Source organism: Jaculus jaculus, chromosome 12 (genome assembly GCF_020740685.1).
Source record: "Jaculus jaculus isolate mJacJac1 chromosome 12, mJacJac1.mat.Y.cur, whole genome shotgun sequence".
NCBI lineage: Eukaryota > Metazoa > Chordata > Mammalia > Rodentia > Dipodidae > Jaculus > Jaculus jaculus.
The window spans coordinates 5,399,344-5,415,889 of NC_059113.1; the positions used below are offsets into that span (position 1 = coordinate 5,399,344).

Genomic DNA, 16,546 nt, shown 5'->3' on the forward strand with positions numbered 1-16,546 from the left:
ATCCTGCTCCGGAAGACCCATTGTTTCCCACCCCGGCCTGGCAACACTGAGTTCCTCTAAGCTGGGGTCAGAGAACGGGCTTGGGTCCCCAAGGGCAGCTGGGCAAGAGGACTGAAACGGGGCCTCCTCGGTGCTGTTGATGGGGAGGGTCAGGGTCAGAACTCTGGGGTCTGACCAGGAAGAACAGACTGATGCGATAAGGGACAGCCAGGATACTGAAGGTTGCTCTGGCCTGCCCATTTATAGTCTTGGGGATTCATTTCCTCCTAAGCCCAGAGCAGGGGTGATGGCATTTGTTCCACTCCTGTATCCACAGAGTGATTCAGTTCATAAATTCTTTATTCATGTGTGATCGTTTCTCCTCCTTTGACCCTGCCCTGCAGTCTCAAATACTAGAGGAGCTGCACCAGAAAAGGAGGGTACAACATTCAGTTCAGTTTACGTTAAGGGAGGGGGGAGAGAGGGTGTACAGGGTCCAGCCCAGATAGATGTTCAGGATTCTGATGTGGATGCTTGGAGTAAAATAGATTTTCTGGGGCGTGGGAATTTTCACCAGCATTGGGTCCACGGATGCCGCTGTTCCGCCAAAAGGATCCTAGAACCTGGTTCAGGCAGGGGTGGGAGCGGGGTATCACTGGGCTTCGAAGTCCTTGGTAACCAGGAGGGCGGTCAGCCTACAGGAGTCTTGACTCGACGATGCACCTCAGACCCAAACCTTTCCAGGTGTCGGAACAGCCTGGGAACCTGGAGAGGCCCGGGTCTGCCTTGGCTGCGAGGCACGCCTGCGCCTGTAGAGGGCTCGGCTGTAGGGCACGAGGCAGTCGGCCAGGCGGAGGCGCAGGCAGAGGCGGCGGTAGCTGGCCAGGGCAAGCACTAGCAACGGCACGAGGAGCAGGAATCCAGTGACCAGAAGGGCCGTGAAGCCCGGGTCCCGCAGGTGCGCCGTGCAAGGGGGTGCCTGGGAGTGCAGGAACTGCGGGAGAAGAGGCGTCAGACTCGGGCCCTACTGGACCACACTCTAACCACGAGCAGCCCAGGTGGAGAGTAGAGGCCTGAACAGTCCCTCCCCCAGCACCCCGGGTACCGAGGTTCACAGGCTCACCTGGGAGTGGCAGAGGAAGCCGAAGCCCAGCATGGTGACGGCGGGAAGCAAGATGGTCCCGAGCACCAGCGCCAGCAGGAGGAGATTGAAGGCAGCCACCAGAAGATTCTGTGCTGTTACCAGTACGGCACAAGCCCAGCAATCTAGGGGGTCTCGGGGGTCTGAGCCGCCGCCGAGAACTGCTCGCTGACCTCCAGGGATATCCGCCATGGCCTGGCTGGCTCCCGCCCGAGGCCTCGGCCCTTATAGCCCTCTTTCCTGCCCCTCCCCCGACCCAACCTCTTCCCACCCACCCCCCCTTATCCTGGAATGCAGCTCTAGGATTAGGCACCCCCATCTCGAGGAGGTCCAAAGCTAGACATTCCACAGGCGCCTTCTTCAGGGAGGGGCTTCGCCCCGCTGGGGTCCTCGCATCAATCACCTCTCGGCCCTCCTCCTGGTACTCTTCCCAGCGATCACCACCAACACGTTATCAAAACACAAAGTTGTTTTTCTGATTCATTTTTAATATTAATATTCTCACACAAAAATCACCGAAAATAGGGTAGAGTTGGGAAGACCCCTCTGCCCCTGGGGCAGAGAGACAGTGCAGTGCGAGGGGGGCGGACTGTAAACCCCCACCCCTCCGCAGCCCCAGCGGGAGAAAACTAAGAAAATGAAAAAGCCCCAGAGAAACTCACCCCGGGGTGTCCCTACCCCAGTGAGGCCCTGGCCCCGGGCGGTGGTCACACGCTTAAAAGGGGGCGGGGAAGGGAGTAGGTCCAATGATTTGTAAATTGGCCGGGGCTGGGGAGGATGGGTTCCTTTTCCTCATAGTTCTTTCTTTAAAACTTTTAAATTTTTTATTTATTTATTTATTTTTTTACAAAATACCATTTCAGTTCCCACTTCTTCCCCTACAGTACAGGAGTCGCTCACCCTCAGGTGGGATTGGGGGTGGGGTTGGGAGTGGGGGGACTGGTCCAAGAAAAGTGCAGGACTTGGGTAGGCGAGCGGGTTTGAGCACCATGAGAGCCCGGCTGGAGCCGCGGGCAGGCAAGGACGAACGGGTAGAGCCCAGACATACCCTGGGGCATAGGGAGACCCCTGCAGCGGGCATCCCCAGAGGGGCGGGAGGGATGGCTTCGGGGTGCAGGAGGTTGGGTTTTCCCAAAAATGAATAAATAGAGGTGAGTGGGACTGTTATAAATTAAAAACCAAAAACAAAAAGAACAAAAAATACAAATCATAACCAATTGAATGAACAGAGACATGTACAGGGATCACAGCTAGCATTGAAAGTAAAAAAGGAGGTTCTGGGGGAGGGATAAAGCCCATAGAAGGAATCTCATTAAAAACCTCGGCTGCCAAAAGTCTATGTACATACACGAGCCGCGAGCATCTGAGCTGGCGGGCTTGGTGGGCAGGCGCGCGGCGGGCACGCGTGAGGGAACCCGTAAGTGACCCCCGCCGCTGCCGCCACCACCGCTGCAGGAGCCTGGTCCTTGTGTCTGTTGCTAGAAAGGCCAAAGTCGGTGAGGGGAGGCGCTGGTGGGCAAGGGGCTGCCAGCCCCCTCCCCGTCTCCCTTTTTTTTTTTTCCTTTTTTTCCTCATATTTAAAAAAAAATTTAATAAATTAAGCAAGGGGAGCTGCCAATATGGTGGAAGGGCTAGGGCCCGACCCCCTTCCCGGCCAGGGGCGGGACCTAGGTCCAGCCCAGGCGTGTGCTGGTGACCCCGCGGCGCCCTGCTGGCGGATGGGCGGGCGGGCGGGGCGTCCGGCTTCATCGAGACGTGCTGGCGGGGGCCTGAAGGGAGAAAGCAGATGAATTCAGCAGAGGGCAGGTATGGCCAGGCCTCCTCGGCATCTCCTAAGGATCTCCTCGCTGCCTCCGCCCCTCCACCCTCACCAGAGTGAAGGCATCATAGGCCTGTGCCAGCTCCTCCATTCGGTACTGCTCCAGCACCACCACGCCTTGTAGCCCCGCGCTGCGACGCCGAGCACAGCCCTCACAGTGCACCAGGTACGTATTTCGACTTCCATTCTCACTCGTCACGAACAGGATGTTGAACACCTCCACCTGGCGGGAGAAAGGGGTGATCACCAGGCGCAAGGTACCCTGCAGACACCTTCCCTGGGCAGCTTAGAGGGAGGGCGGGCACACTCACATCGCACTCATTGCAATAGTAGGCGGGCTCATCTTTGACCCGGCCCTGGTAAGCGATTTTCTTCCCTGCACGCACCAGGCTTTCCCGTTGCACTTGGCAATGCTTCATGGACTGCAAGAGACAGAACCTGCAGAGAAGCCAGAGATACTCAGACAACACTGTGCGTGGGGGGGGGGGGGCAATGGGCCAGATCTAGATGGGTAGAGAGGGCAAGTGCTCAGCCCCAAAGACTGTAGGCCTGTAAGACCTCCCTCAGCAGCATCCCCTCTCCATGCCTGGGTCAAATCTCCTGTCCCTGTTATCTGTCAGAACTGACATTTCAGTTGTTTTCGTCTATTTGGACCATAGAAAGTAATGCCACTAAGCACTCAGGCCTCCCAGCACAGGAGCACTGTGCACACGTGTCGCAGAATGAATGGAGACACAAGTGACTGGGGCAGAATAAGGAGCAGGGAAGGAACAGGTCAGAGGAGGTGGGTCACCACCCGAACAGGGGCCTCACTTGATCATCTTGAACAAGTCAGGGTCGCTGATTTTGACCGTGCGAGCCACATTCCAGGACACATGAATCATGGGCACAATGGATTTGACGTTCTTCACCTCGTTCCACTCATAGCGTTCCAGGGCCAGCTGGTACTGATAGGCTGTGGGCCAGAGAGTCACTATCTGATTCTCAGACTTGGGGCCAACCATTTTCCTTCCCTCAGTGCTTGTGGGCTTTCCAGGCCCATCCCTCCCCCACAAGGATTACTTCCCACGTCCCAGCATCTCACCAGTGAGGGGCCCCACGTTCCAAGCAATGTTGTTACACCAGCCAGTAGCCTGCACCCAGTGCACAGTCCCTGCGTTAATCCACACAAGGTCTCCAGGGCGCTGCACAAAGCGGTACACAGGAATATTGGAAGCATAGAGGTCATCCAGGATTGGCCACCAGGAACCGGTCAAGTAGTCCACGCCGTGCCTACAGGATAGGTGGCCACAGGGTCAGGTGGGAACCTTGAGACCCAGGGACCAGGTGTAGTGGGGAGACTAGTGAGGGGGCAATGCACACCGATCGCAGAAGGCGCTGATGGTCTCCCAGTAGTGCTCATGGACTGCAAACCACTCGCAGTCGCCAGGGCCAATGTTGATATTGACAGAGCAAAAGTTGTTATTCTCTTGGTGGCCTGCAGGGGGAGACAGAACCACATGGATGTTCTGACCTCAGACTGAGTTCCCAGACAACCTGGTCCCTTTCCCTCTTAGGCCTCCTCCAGGAAGCACACTTCCGCCCAGCGCAGGTCGAGGTGCACACCTGGTGTGCGGCTGCCAGGAACCTTCATGTACAGCTGCACCGTGTTCATGCCCAGGATGGTATGGCCTACATGACTAAGCATGTTGCCTGTAGATGTCACCCGCATGAAGGCCGGCAGCTTCAGCAGCTCCTGTAGCTGGGGCTTCCACCTGTGGGACACCAAGACCAGCAAGTGAGAGGGGAGCCCAGACTGAGGGGCCCCAGCAGGGCTCCCACCCCAACTTTGCTGGCCCAGCCCTACTCACCGCTTGGCATCAGACAGGTCGATGTTGGTGCCAAACTTGATGATATTATGGTTCTTCGGGTCTGGTGCACTGCTGCTGAGGTAAGAGCAGACAGGTTGGTGGATAGCCAAGGGAATGAAGGAGCCACAGAGGAAGGGACACAGCTGCAGCGTACCTGGGAGGGGTTCCTGTGGTGCTGTCTGGCTCCTCTGACTCCTCATCCTCACTCTCCTTCTCCTCCTGCTCAGAGGGGTAGGCAGGCCTGGGTCAGGGACCTTTCTGAAGCCCTTCCACCCCAGGCGGACCCCAGTGCACTGTCTCCGCCTGCACCAGCTCCTCACCTGCAGTGACTCCTGAAAGGATGAGGCCTGGTACTGGGCATACTTGGCAATGGTGGTGTGTGATCGGGAGCTCTCACAGGGCCAGATCTGCCGGGTACCTGTCAGATCCCAGTTCTCATCGGAGGGCTGCTGCACCTGGGTGCGCACCTCCACAGTGTGCTCACCACTGGCTTCCACCAGTGTCTTGGTAGAGAAGAGACCCAGGTCTGCAAGGGAGGGGCAGGCAGGGTGTTAGAACGGAGGGACCCACCCACCCTCTACTCTCCTACTGGCCCAGCCTGTGACTGGGTGGACAGGGGCTTGGCAGAACTCAGCACTGAAGCAGGCAAGAAAGGCCCCAGGAATGTGGCAAGGCTGGGGTCTCTCTGCACCTTCTCCAGCCCTTTCCTCCCACAGCCATTACAGGACTTGGCTCTTTAACCAGAAGCCTCAAATATATGCATATGACACCTGTGCCCAGTACCTGGCACATTGCAGGCACTCAATGAATGGCAACTTTATTCACTGGATCCAATTAAAGACAGCCAATCTGACAGCCTAGGATGTGCTTCAAAAACACTCAATGTGAATGCAGGAAGGGGCATGTGTACAGCAAACTAAGAGTTGATTTTCAATTCTATTCGGTTTCTTCTAGTTTCAGGCATGTCCAACCTACAGCCCTCATGCCCCAGAACAGACCTGTGAATATGGCCTAACACGTCTGTAGGTGACAACATCACATCACAGTGACCAAAGGTTACACACACTGCTCTAGTTTTATAATGTTTAAATCTTTCACAACAAAAAGCTGAAAAGGAGGGGGGATTAAACTAAGCCATGATCTACAGAGGTTGCCTACAAACTATTCTTTTCATCCTTAATCACCAAGAAAACCAATGGATAACCAGTCCTGAGACTCATCTCCCATGTGTCCACTGCTGGGGACAGACAGGAGAAAATGTAACGCTGGCTGAGTCACCACGCAGAGACAGTGCTCCTCAAACATGGTCTGCTTATTATGGCACACTATGCTCCTTATAACCACTGTGCTCGGGCTGTGGGCATGGGGGGGGGTCCTTGCAGCCCGCCCCCTACTTTCTGACCCCCATACTCACTGAGCCGCAAGGAACCTGCCAGGCCCCGGATCACGGTGATGGGGTTTCTAGGGTCCGTACAGAACTGCAGCAGCACCGGTGAGAAGGCGTCCCGTTTGCTCTCCAGCTGAGAGATGGCCAGGACACGGGGGTCAGAGCCTCGTCCCAGGCTCTGAACATCCCACTGTTCAAACCCAATGCTATCTCACAACCCTCCGGAAGGGGCGGCTGTGAGGACAGCCGGCACACGTACATAGATGCTGGGGGTCGGAGGGTTGAGTTTTTCTCGGGGCAGCTTCTCCTCAGTGTTGATCTTCGGTTTCACAGACTGGGTAGGGGAAAGGTAAGATTCTCGAAACTTCCCTTTCACCTTGGCATTCCTGTGGGGAAACAGCGGCATGAATTCAGAAACAGAGTAATGAACAGGAGCCACCTAACCCCAGGCCAAGTGTGACAGTCCAAACTCACTTGCTGGCACGCACAACGTCAGCAGCACAGTGGCTGATGGTGAGGTCTGCCATGCGCAAACGCCGCTCTTCCACCTCAGAGGCGATAAAAGTCTCCTTGTCACCACTCTCTACCTTGATGAGCCGTATCTTCAGCTCCTTGGGGGGCCCCTCACTGAGTGACCGAAGTTTCAGCATGTCTGCACGGCTCACGCCTGGAGGCCCTGGAACTTCCTCTCGAGCCTTCTTTCCAGGGACAGGGGTTGACGGGGGTGTGGGCTGGGCAGAGGGTAAAGGAGCTGGTGGAGGGGCTGGAGCTGTGGGTGGCTTGACCTTAGAGGCCCCACCTAGATCAGGCCGGGCCTTCTCCCGGCCCTGTATCTCCTCACTCTGCAGGTCCAAGTTCCCCAGCACCCTGCGGCTCTTCTCTTTGGGGGCTTTGGCCTTGGCCTTGGCCCTCCCCTCGCGGGGCCGGCGACCCACGCTGTCCTTGCAGGCCCTCCTGTGCCGCCGGTGCTCCTTCTGCCGGCGCTTCCCACTGCCCGGCCCTGCCGCCGCCGCCGCCGCCGCCCCGCCACTCTCCTCCTTGGCCTGCGGAGGAGGCAGCAGCCGCTCGGCCCCGCTGTCCACGGGCTCTGCTGTGTCGATGGCACTCCGGCCTACCCGCTCCACAAGGGTCTCACAAGCCCGACTGATTTCTTCTAGCACCTCAGACTCAGAGCGAGCAGGGGGCAGTGGCAGGGTTGGGGGCAGCTGGGCAGGGGCTGCAGGGCCTGGGACTGGCTCTTCACCTGCCCTGCACTCCTGGGCCCAGGGCCCGCCTGAGGTAGAGAACTGAGATGACGAGGAAGCAGAGGGCTTTGGGGAGCCCTGGGCGCTAGGGGCCACTGAAGTGAGTGGCTGGGTGGTAGCACCTGATGCAGGACCAGGGGAATACTGAGTGGTGGGCAAGGGCCCAGGTCGGGTAGAAACAGCTGCTCCAGTCCCCCGGTAACAGTACTTCTGTCCCTCCAGCACGGAGGCCAAAGATTTGAGCAGGCTGGCCGGGCTGGCTGCCGGAGGTGGTGGGGGTGGCTGGGGCTGGGGCTGGGGCTGGGGGGCTGGGGAGAACTTGGCGAGAGGCGGCGGCGGAGGCAGGGCTGGTGGTGGCTGCTTCTCCTCTGCCTGGGTGCTGATGCTGCTAGTGGTGGTGGTGGCAGTGGTGGCGGCAGCAGCGGTGGTTGGGGCCGTGTCGCTGGGAAATGGAGGCTGCAGAGACGCAAAGGGCTCTTTCAGTGGGGGCGGGGGGACCGCGCCAGCCTCTTGCTGCTGCTGCTGCTGCTCCTCCTCCTTTCGAATGGATTCGTCCAGCATCTTCATGATGTTAGCCAGCCCGTCAGGGAGGATCTTGAATTCGGCCGGCTCTTCAAACTGGTCCTCCAGGGGGTTTGGGGGGAAATCAAAGAGCCGCGGGCCTCCAGCAGGCAGCTCTCCAACCCCAGGTGGCATAGGCTGGGGGGCTTTACTCAGGGGGCTCGGGGGCGGCGCCGGCCCCACCTCGGGGGTCTTTGGGAAGGAGACCCTGGGCCGAGGGCTCTCCGAGTGCCTGAAGCTTCCTGAGGTATTTTGGTGGCAGGAGGGAGAAGGGGCGGGCGGCAGGGCAAGAGTCAGAGGTGGGAGAGGCGGGTTTGGGGGGCTCAGTGTCGGGCTGGGTGGCCGGGGAAGAGGGTCCACACTTCTGGCCAGATAAGGGGGTGTGGGGAAGGGCACAGGCCCAGGAGGGCTGCTGCTGTGGCTGTCGCTGTTGCTGTTGCTGGTGGTGGTGGTGGTTGGGGGAGTGGGAGGGGTGTGCGAATCCTGAGTGCCCACAGAAAAGCGGGGGGCTGGAGGCCCCAAAAAGCCCTCACGGTGGGGGAGGGGTGGTGGGGGAGGGCGGGGGGGGGCCCTCAGCCCCAAAGAAGAGCTCATCTAAGATTTCTCCATCCTCTCGGGCTGACCGGCAGGCTGGGCCCTTCATCCAGGCAGAGGGTGGTGGAGGGCGTAAAATGCGGGGACAAGTGGGTGGAGGGGGTGATGGGATCCCAGGTGGCAAGGACAGGTGGGGAGTGGCAGCAGAACCTGCCAAGTATGGTTTCCGACTGCTGTGTGCCGAAGGCCCCAAGCGGCCATGATGAGAAGAGACTTCTAGAGTGGGAGTTTGGTAATGGTCTGCGCCGGGCTGCAAGTGTAGGGCGGGAAGGTCAGAGTGCTGCTCGGGCCATCTCAGGCACCTGGCACCGCTACCCACCTTCCCACGAGGCAGTCATCACTTACAATGCCTGGGCTGGGCTCCATGTCCCGGAGACCGGTGCTGCTGCTGCTGCTGCTGCTGCTACTGCTGCTGCTGGTGCCAGGGAGACCAGGGGGCCGGGAAGGGGCATAAGGCACGCAGGCATTAGTTGCTGCTGGTGAAACACTGGAGTCCATCCGCGACCTCTGAACTCTGCTCTCTCTAAGGTCACTTCCGGGGGGACGGGTAGCAGGCAGGCAGCCATGGCTCTCTGCTCCTGGGGGGCGGGGGCCTGGGCCTGGGGGTGTGGCTGGGAGCAGCCGGTGGCTGGGAGGATGCGCAGTGTAGGCAGGAGCTGGGTATGGATATGGATGAGGCAGTGAATGCCGCTGCTCCTATGAGAGAAGCGAGGTCGTGAGGTGAGAAACGGAAGACAAAGAGTTTATAGGTAAAAGGTGACAGGCAATAGAAAGGGTCCCACCTGGCGTTCTGGGGGTGCTGAACCCTTACGTTCAGGGCCCCAGGCATCTCCATGCAGGTTACTCCACAGTCCTGGCTTGGTCAGCTGAAATGGGGGGCTTGTAGCCAGGCCAGGCAGCGGCGGTGGTGGTGGTGGTGGCAGCGGCGGCGGTAATGGTGGTGGAGGGAGTGGCAGGCCAGGAGGAAGGCCAGTCTACAAGAGAACAGGGCATGAGAATCCCACTCCTTGCCAACCTGCAACTCCTCTGCCTGCTGGCACACCCACCTGTTCAGAACTGCAGCCTCTCCTGCGCTTGCCTCCAGGACTGAGGCCCTCCTCTCCCGAGGGACCTGAGAGTGGCGCAGGAGGCATAGGCTGCACCACCGGGGGCTCAGCAGCTCGCTTCACCGGAGGACCCCCTCGCTTAGCCCCGTAGTTCCGTTTGTGCTACAGACAAAGAGAATAGGATGTCATAGAGGCCGGCCTCTCCTGGCTCTTTTCCCTAGCCCGCTGAGCCTCAGCCTCACCTCGAGGTGCAGCAAGTTCCACACTTGCTCCAGGGGGGGCAGGACCTTGCCTCGGTGCTGGCAGGAGCCAGCATGGAAATTCCAGAGCTGAGCCTGGGGGTCAAAAAGTAGATAAGGGCTGGAGAGATGGCTTAGTGGTTAAGGCACTCACCTGCAAAGCCAAAGGACCCAGGTTCGATTCCCACATAAGCCAGATGCACAAGGGGGCACACATATCTGGAATTTGTTTGCAGCTGCTGGAGGCCCTGGTGCACCTGCCCTCCCACCCCCTAAAATAAATAAATAAAAACAAATCAAAATCCTAGCACCAGGGAGGCAGAGGGAGGAAGGATCACTGTGAGTTCAAGGCCACCCTGAGACTACACAGTGAATTCCAAGTAAGCTTGAGCTAGAGTGAGACCCTACCTCGGGAAAAAAAAAAAAGAGAGAGAGAGAGAGAAAAGAAAAAGTAGCTGAAGACACAGGGTGTGGACCCTGAGCCAGAAGGTACCGTCTTAGGCCCCATGTACTCCTGCCTCATCCCACCTGCTGTAACCGGCCAATGCGGGGCCCCAACTCAGCGAAGCTTCCTCCATATCGAAGGGCACTGTGATAGCAACGAATGGCCTCTTCACTATCATGCTCGGACTCATATAGCTGTCCAAGCTGTTCCCACAGCCCTGGCTGGGCTGGCTCCCGGAGCAGCGCCTGCACACAGCCATGCAGAGATTCCAACTTCCCATGAAGGGGTCTTGGAGTGGGCGTCCTACAGATTAGAAGGGATTGGAGGTGATCAGGCATGTGGAATACTTTCAAGACCCCAGCCTTGTCTCCCACCCCAGGACCTTTGAATTCCCCACTTACGCGGGAGCATAATACGGTTTGCTGGCATGCCCAGAGCTACTGCCATGTGAAGGGGGTAGGGGAGGAGGGAGCGGGGGCTGCCCGATGCTGGCAGAGCATCTGGAAAGAGAAGGGGTCTGTTATGTACAGCCAGAAGAAAATACTCTTGTCCCCCTAACAAGGACGAGTCTAGGGGGATAAAAGCAGGTAAGGGAAGCCACAGAATGGCAGAAACTCACAGAAATGGAGGGGTACAGAACACAGGAAGAGAAATGCGTGGAGCCAGGGGAGCCAGGACACAAGTTCTCACCTGCCCCCAGGCAGCCATGTGCTTCGAGGAGGAGGGTGGGGTGGGCAGGAGCTCCAAGCCCCAGCACAGCTTAGACCCCCAAGGGCAAAGGCTTCCCGTGCAGTGCGGGCCCCTGGAGGGTCCACTGCTCGATGCATCCAGCCTAAGACAGAGATAAGAGGTCATGCTCTTGCAGGGGACAAACCAGAGCTGCCAATGTCCACCCAGCCAGCCCAGCTTTTCCCTTACCAGGTCAGCAGTGGCCCCAGGAGCCCTGGAGATAGGGCACAGCCCCCTGCCCCAGCTCTCTGGGACAATGGTCCAGCTCCAAATGCTCTTAACAAGAAGTGTCCACTGTCCCCAAATGGCAGTCCCTGGTCTTTCGCAGCCAATTCTACAGAGAGGGGGGAAGAGTGCAACGAGCTTGCCAACACAGTCAGAGCCCAAAGACTGGCCTGAGCTACCTAAGGCACCCACAGGCCAGCCATTTATGCAAGGAGACTGAGGGGAAGCCCACTAGCATAAGAAGTCCTAGAGAGTAAGGTAACTAAATGAGGTGAGTGGAACCAGGCCGCTGGTTGAACTGACAGTCTCCCCACCGGAGGCACCGGGCGGATGCGAAGCAGTGCCTCAAAAGCTTACCAGGCCTCGGTGGGAGGGTCCTCTCACAGCTTCAGGTAGCTCGAGATTTGACCAATCACAGGACTTCTTCTCTACAGAAAGCCAATCATCACCCGCGTCTCCGCCTCAGTAACAGCCTGGCAGGAGCCAATAGGAGCAAGGTCGGCCCGGCGCACAGTGGCCTTGGGAGGAGGGGCCACAGAGCCGGTCAGACTGGCTAGCCCAGGGGTGACCCTAGTGTGACCCCAAGGCTCCCACCTAGGGCCCCCATCTCTGTTCTGATACCCCAGACGGCTGGCAGGTCAGTGGCAAGGGAGTAAGGCCTACGGTACAAGACTCACGCAATGGAAGGGTTGGGCCGGCCTGAGGGCAAATCTCACCCACCCGACTGCTAGTGGTCCCTTGCCAGAACACCCCCAGCGCAGCCACCGCCACAGGACAGGAAAGTCAGATAGATCATACAAAGGCATCACTTCCACTCCTCACTTCACTCAGCCCAGCCAGCTGACCTCTGCCCTGAGTGCCCTTTAGAACTGCTTAAGTCTAGAGAGCACAGCACCCAAGCCCACCGGTCTCTCAGTACTCCACCCCCACTGCCTGACCGTGGCCTAAACCATGGTCAAGTTTCAGTCTCATACCCAGTTCCTCCAGCTCTTCCACTCCCCCAGAGTCTCTGGGTCTTCAATACCAATCGATCGACTCCCTAAACCAGCGCTCTCTGTCCCCCAACTTCTGGGAAACTGTGCCCCGTGGTCCCGAGAGGACCCTCTCGCGTGGCTCCTGAATCCTCTATGCCCTTTTCCTGCTGGGGCCACGCGGTTCCCCACGGCCCACGTGGCCCCTGCCCCCCCCAGGGAGGGGGGATTTCGGGGGTTGCCCGTGACGTGGCCACTTGCGCAGCGGAAGCGATGTGTGTAAGGGGGGGGTCCTTCGGGAGGGAAGAAGGCGGGGTCCGACAGGCAGTGACATCACCCTGTCCCACTCTCACCGCCTACTCCCTTAAAGAACCCAGAACCCGTTTCACTTCCTCCTCCACGCAGCCAGCCGCCCCCACCGCAGTCGGTGCCGACTCGACCCTGCACGGACGCGGCACTTTCCTCTCTAGGCACGTTTCCTTGTGCCCAGCTCTTCCTCCTCGACTCTGGAGCCAGGAGCTGCGCCCCCAGCCTACCCGGCGTCCCAGGCGGCAGGCCGGGAGCCGGCTCCGCTCCCGGGTCGGTCCATTGAGTCTAAAGTACAAAGGGCGGCGAGAGCAGAGCCGAGCACAAAGCCGCGGGCGGGGGCGGGGCCAGCGCTCCAGCTGGAGCGGGCGCCGGGCAGGAAGCCGGGGGAGAGCGCGGCGTGGGGCTGGGGGCGGCTGCAGAGTTCGCCTTCGCCCACGAGTCTGCACTAGGGGGAAATTTCCACCCGCTCTACGAGAACAGAAGGGTTTCTGCTGAGAACAACCCTCCAGGCCGCAGGGGCAGAGTCATCTGATGGCACGGAAGCACCTGGACTCTCCGGGTCCTCCCTCCGGCCGTTCCCGGGCCAGGCCTCCGTAGAAGCTGGCGCCCTGCGGACCCCTCCGCAGCTAACGCGGAGTCCCTGTCGAAACGCTCCACGCTGGAGCCCGAAGTTTATCAGTTAGCAAGCCCTGGAACAAGTGTAACCGTGAAATGTGGTCATCAAGTACAGAAGCCCAGCCTGGCTGTCCCCCAGCCCGGCCCTGTGGACAGGAGCTCGGCGAGCTGGAGGTCAAAGAAGCCGATCCCAGGTGAGAGAGCGGTGCCCCAGTGCTGCCAGTTACCAGGAAGTGCAGCTTCCCCTCCGGCGGTGATGGCACTTCCCTCCGGCCACTTCCCCTTTCCCACGGGGAACTGACTCAGCTTTCTCTAAGCCGGCGAGTTCCGTGCCTGCAGTCCTCGGATCTTCACCCTCCGCCCGCCCCCAGCCCCCACGGCGGGATGCTCCAGAACCGCACTTCCTGCACCCCGAACCCCTCGACGACACGGGCACCGACTGCCGGTGAACAAAGCCCTTCTCGGGGTCTGAATCAGGGCTGGGGTGGGGGGGAGTGAGTCACTCAGAAAACCTTCCCCACTTCCCACTGACTCAGCCTCCGCCTCCCGGAGCTCGCGCCGGGGCAGACACAACTCCTCGGCCCACACACTGCTCGCCACCCGTCCCGCGGAATTTCCCCGTCGTCGCCCCGACCGCCCCGCGACGGGACGGGCAGTCCCCCCGGCCCCGCGCCGCCGCGCGCGCACACCTGTTCCTCGGCCGCAGCCGCGCGCGGTCCACGCTCACCTCCACTCTCGCTCGCGGGCAGGAGCGGCCCTCCCCGACTCCCGCAGTTCATACTAACCCAGGGGAGGGGACACCCGCGGACAAGCACGGAGGGAGACACCCGCGGACCGACGAGAGGCAGACGCACGCGGCCGACACCAGCCTGGGAGGGCGACACACTTGTGGGGCGGACATCACAGCCTCTCAACCTGACCTATGAGCCCGAGTCGCCACTGCCCCGAAAGAGTTAACGCCGTTCCTGTCGAGACCACGCCCCCTCCATCCGGGCACTCCCGGCTAAAGTCCAGCTCCGCCCCCTCCATCCGGGCTCCCGGCTCGCCAGACTTTAACTGACCCCCCCCGCCGTCCGCGCGTCCCTCCCTCCGAGGTGAGCCCCTGGAGAGAAGCCCCCGATCAATCACACCCACTTAACTCTCCCAGCTCGGGGCCGACGCGCCCCGGCCGCGCGGGGCAGGAAGGACGCGTGCTCCGAGGCCCGCGGTCCGCCCGCCCGCCGAACCCCGTGCTCGGGGTCGGAGCGCGCCGGCATTCCGCCAGCAAGCTCGGGCTCCGGCTCGGAGGGGGCGGACCCAGGACCCCGCGCCCTCCGCTCCGTTCCAGCCACATTCTGCCCGGCGGGAGCGGGCGGCTACAAGCTCGCTTTCCACCTGGGAGAGCCGGGACGGGGGGGAGGGAGGAACGACGAAAGGAGGACCTGGCTGAGGCTCCGCGGTGACTCAGCCACCCGGGCAGGCCGCCCGCCCGGGATTCCCTTGCCCAGCCTTCCCTCGCCGCTGGCCCCTCCCCGCCTCCCTTCCCCTCCCCTCCCCCACCCCGCCACCCACCCCCCCCAGACCACACCGACCGAGGAGTGACAGTGCTGGCCCTGGCCCGCTATGTGTCACTGAGGGCGTTGTGTCTGCCTCTGACTGGGCGCTGTGTTCACCAGTCTGTCTGACAAGGTCGGCTGTGTGTGGGTCCCGGTGTCTGTCTCCGTGTGCACCTGCATATCTACTCATCTAGGCTCCCTCAGTGCCTGTGTCTGCCGCGTTCCTGTCATTATCCTTGTCTACATGTCTCCGCGGGGCTGTCTCTTGTCTGTGTGTCTGCCTGGCTCCTGTCTCGGTCTTTTGTCTGGGTCTGCCTCTGCAACACTGTGGTGATCACGTGTGTCTCTGCACATGCCCTTCTGTGTTTGCCTTCATGTTCCTGAACAGTCAAGGGAACACTGGAGGCAGGCTGACCGGGCAGGCCTCCCCCTTCTCCCCTGAATCTGACATCTTGCTGGATTAGTGATCCTTCTGTTTAGTCAATTATTTGGGGGTCTCTCTGCCTTTAATCACATTCCTCAACATCCTTGCTACCCTCACAGCTCCCTGTAGCAACCAAGACAACAATAACTTATTAGATGTCAGGCACTGTGTTAAGCATTTTACATGCATCTCTTAATTATCCTTTAACTCTTCCCCAAAACCCAACATAGCAGGTACTTTGAACATAGCAGGTACTTTGATTACCCCATATTGCAGATGAGGAAATGGAGACTCAGGCAGGTTAGGTAACTCAACAAAGGTCATTCTGCAAGTGAGTGGAAGAGTTAGGCCTCTTCCCAGAGCCGCATTTCTACCGTTCTTCTAGGCTGGCTCTCACCTACCCTTTCTCAGTTTTATCCACACAGTCTATCTCCTGGGCCAGCTTTCCTCTCTATTATCATCCCAAATGTCTTATGTCCTTTAGATAGAAGGTGTGAGTAGGAAGCTGTGCAGCGGATCTCAGAAGTGTAGGTTTCTTGGCAATGAAGCTCATTCAATTAACATATTCATTCAACATAAATCTACAAAGGCACCCGAATGTACAAACCATCACACCAGTGACTGATGCACAGGAGAAAACAGGAAAAGAGCTATCTGTGCGCTCAGAGGACTTAAATTCCTGGATTAAGGAAAAATCCCTTTCTACTTGTGAAGAAAATTAATGTAGCAGGGCCTAAGGCAGAGAAATAGAAGGATTGAGGGAAATAAGAGTTGGGTAGATGGCTCAGTGGCTAAAGGTGCTTGCTTGCAAAGCCTGTCTACCCAGGTTTGAATCCCCAGTATCCATGTAAAGTCAGATACATACAATGTGAGGGAAGCAGGAGTTAGGACTTCAGATATGGGGTGCAAAAGCTATAATGCATCAGGAAGAGAATGAATCAAGGAGGAAAGGTGAGATGCTAAGATTGCCATGGCAACCATGAGCTATGTGGCAGTGCTCTCCTGTATCTCCCCCCCCCAACACACACAGAGACATCAATTATAAGCCAAGCTATTCAGCAGCACTCCTACAGAAAGCAAAGCTTTTCACAAGAAGAAATACCTCTGGAGTATTTCACATCTACTTTTGGCTTGCAAGCCCTACCTTTCTTGAATCAGCAACTGAGTTGTACCACAGGTCAGGGAGGAGGGTAAAAGGCTGGTAAAGTACAAGGCTGGACCACTCATAAGAGATAGAGGGGAGTTCCATAAAACAGGAGGTCTGAACCACTCAAGCACTACATAATGGGGGGGTGACTCAAAAGTTGGACTGGACCATTCAGATAAGTGGGTATGATCCAGATCACACCAAGCATATTTCAAACACGGGTGCACCATTAGACTTTTGGGGAAAGGGAGCACTCAGCGGCCAAACTTACCAGATGGAGTTTGAT

The 16,546-nt window shown here is 58.8% G+C and overlaps 2 protein-coding genes across 2 annotated transcripts; both read right to left on the reverse strand.

Moving 5' to 3' along the window:
* Positions 1-432: 432 nt before the first annotated feature.
* Positions 433-1,344, reverse strand: Tmem88 (transmembrane protein 88). The gene is made up of 2 exons (XM_004669211.2): positions 1,103-1,344; positions 433-973 (listed from the first exon to the last, which is right to left on the reverse strand). Exons 1-2 carry the CDS (start codon positions 1,310-1,312, stop codon positions 704-706), a joined length of 480 nt encoding a protein of 159 aa, XP_004669268.1. The 5' UTR covers positions 1,313-1,344; the 3' UTR covers positions 433-703.
* Positions 1,345-1,587: 243 nt separating this feature from the next.
* On the reverse strand, positions 1,588-14,970 carry Kdm6b (lysine demethylase 6B). The gene is given in 24 exon segments (XM_045130830.1): positions 1,588-2,889; positions 2,992-3,162; positions 3,251-3,377; positions 3,753-3,894; positions 4,024-4,211; positions 4,302-4,416; positions 4,545-4,693; positions 4,790-4,861; positions 4,944-5,008; positions 5,110-5,315; positions 6,204-6,309; positions 6,436-6,562; positions 6,651-8,548; positions 8,550-8,825; positions 8,921-9,271; positions 9,358-9,549; positions 9,622-9,783; positions 9,864-9,956; positions 10,389-10,608; positions 10,707-10,805; positions 10,996-11,137; positions 11,224-11,368; positions 11,617-11,732; positions 14,726-14,970. Coding segments are annotated over 21 exon segments (4,920 nt in total). The 5' UTR covers positions 11,133-11,137; positions 11,224-11,368; positions 11,617-11,732; positions 14,726-14,970; the 3' UTR covers positions 1,588-2,865.
* Positions 14,971-16,546: the final 1,576 nt, after the last annotated feature.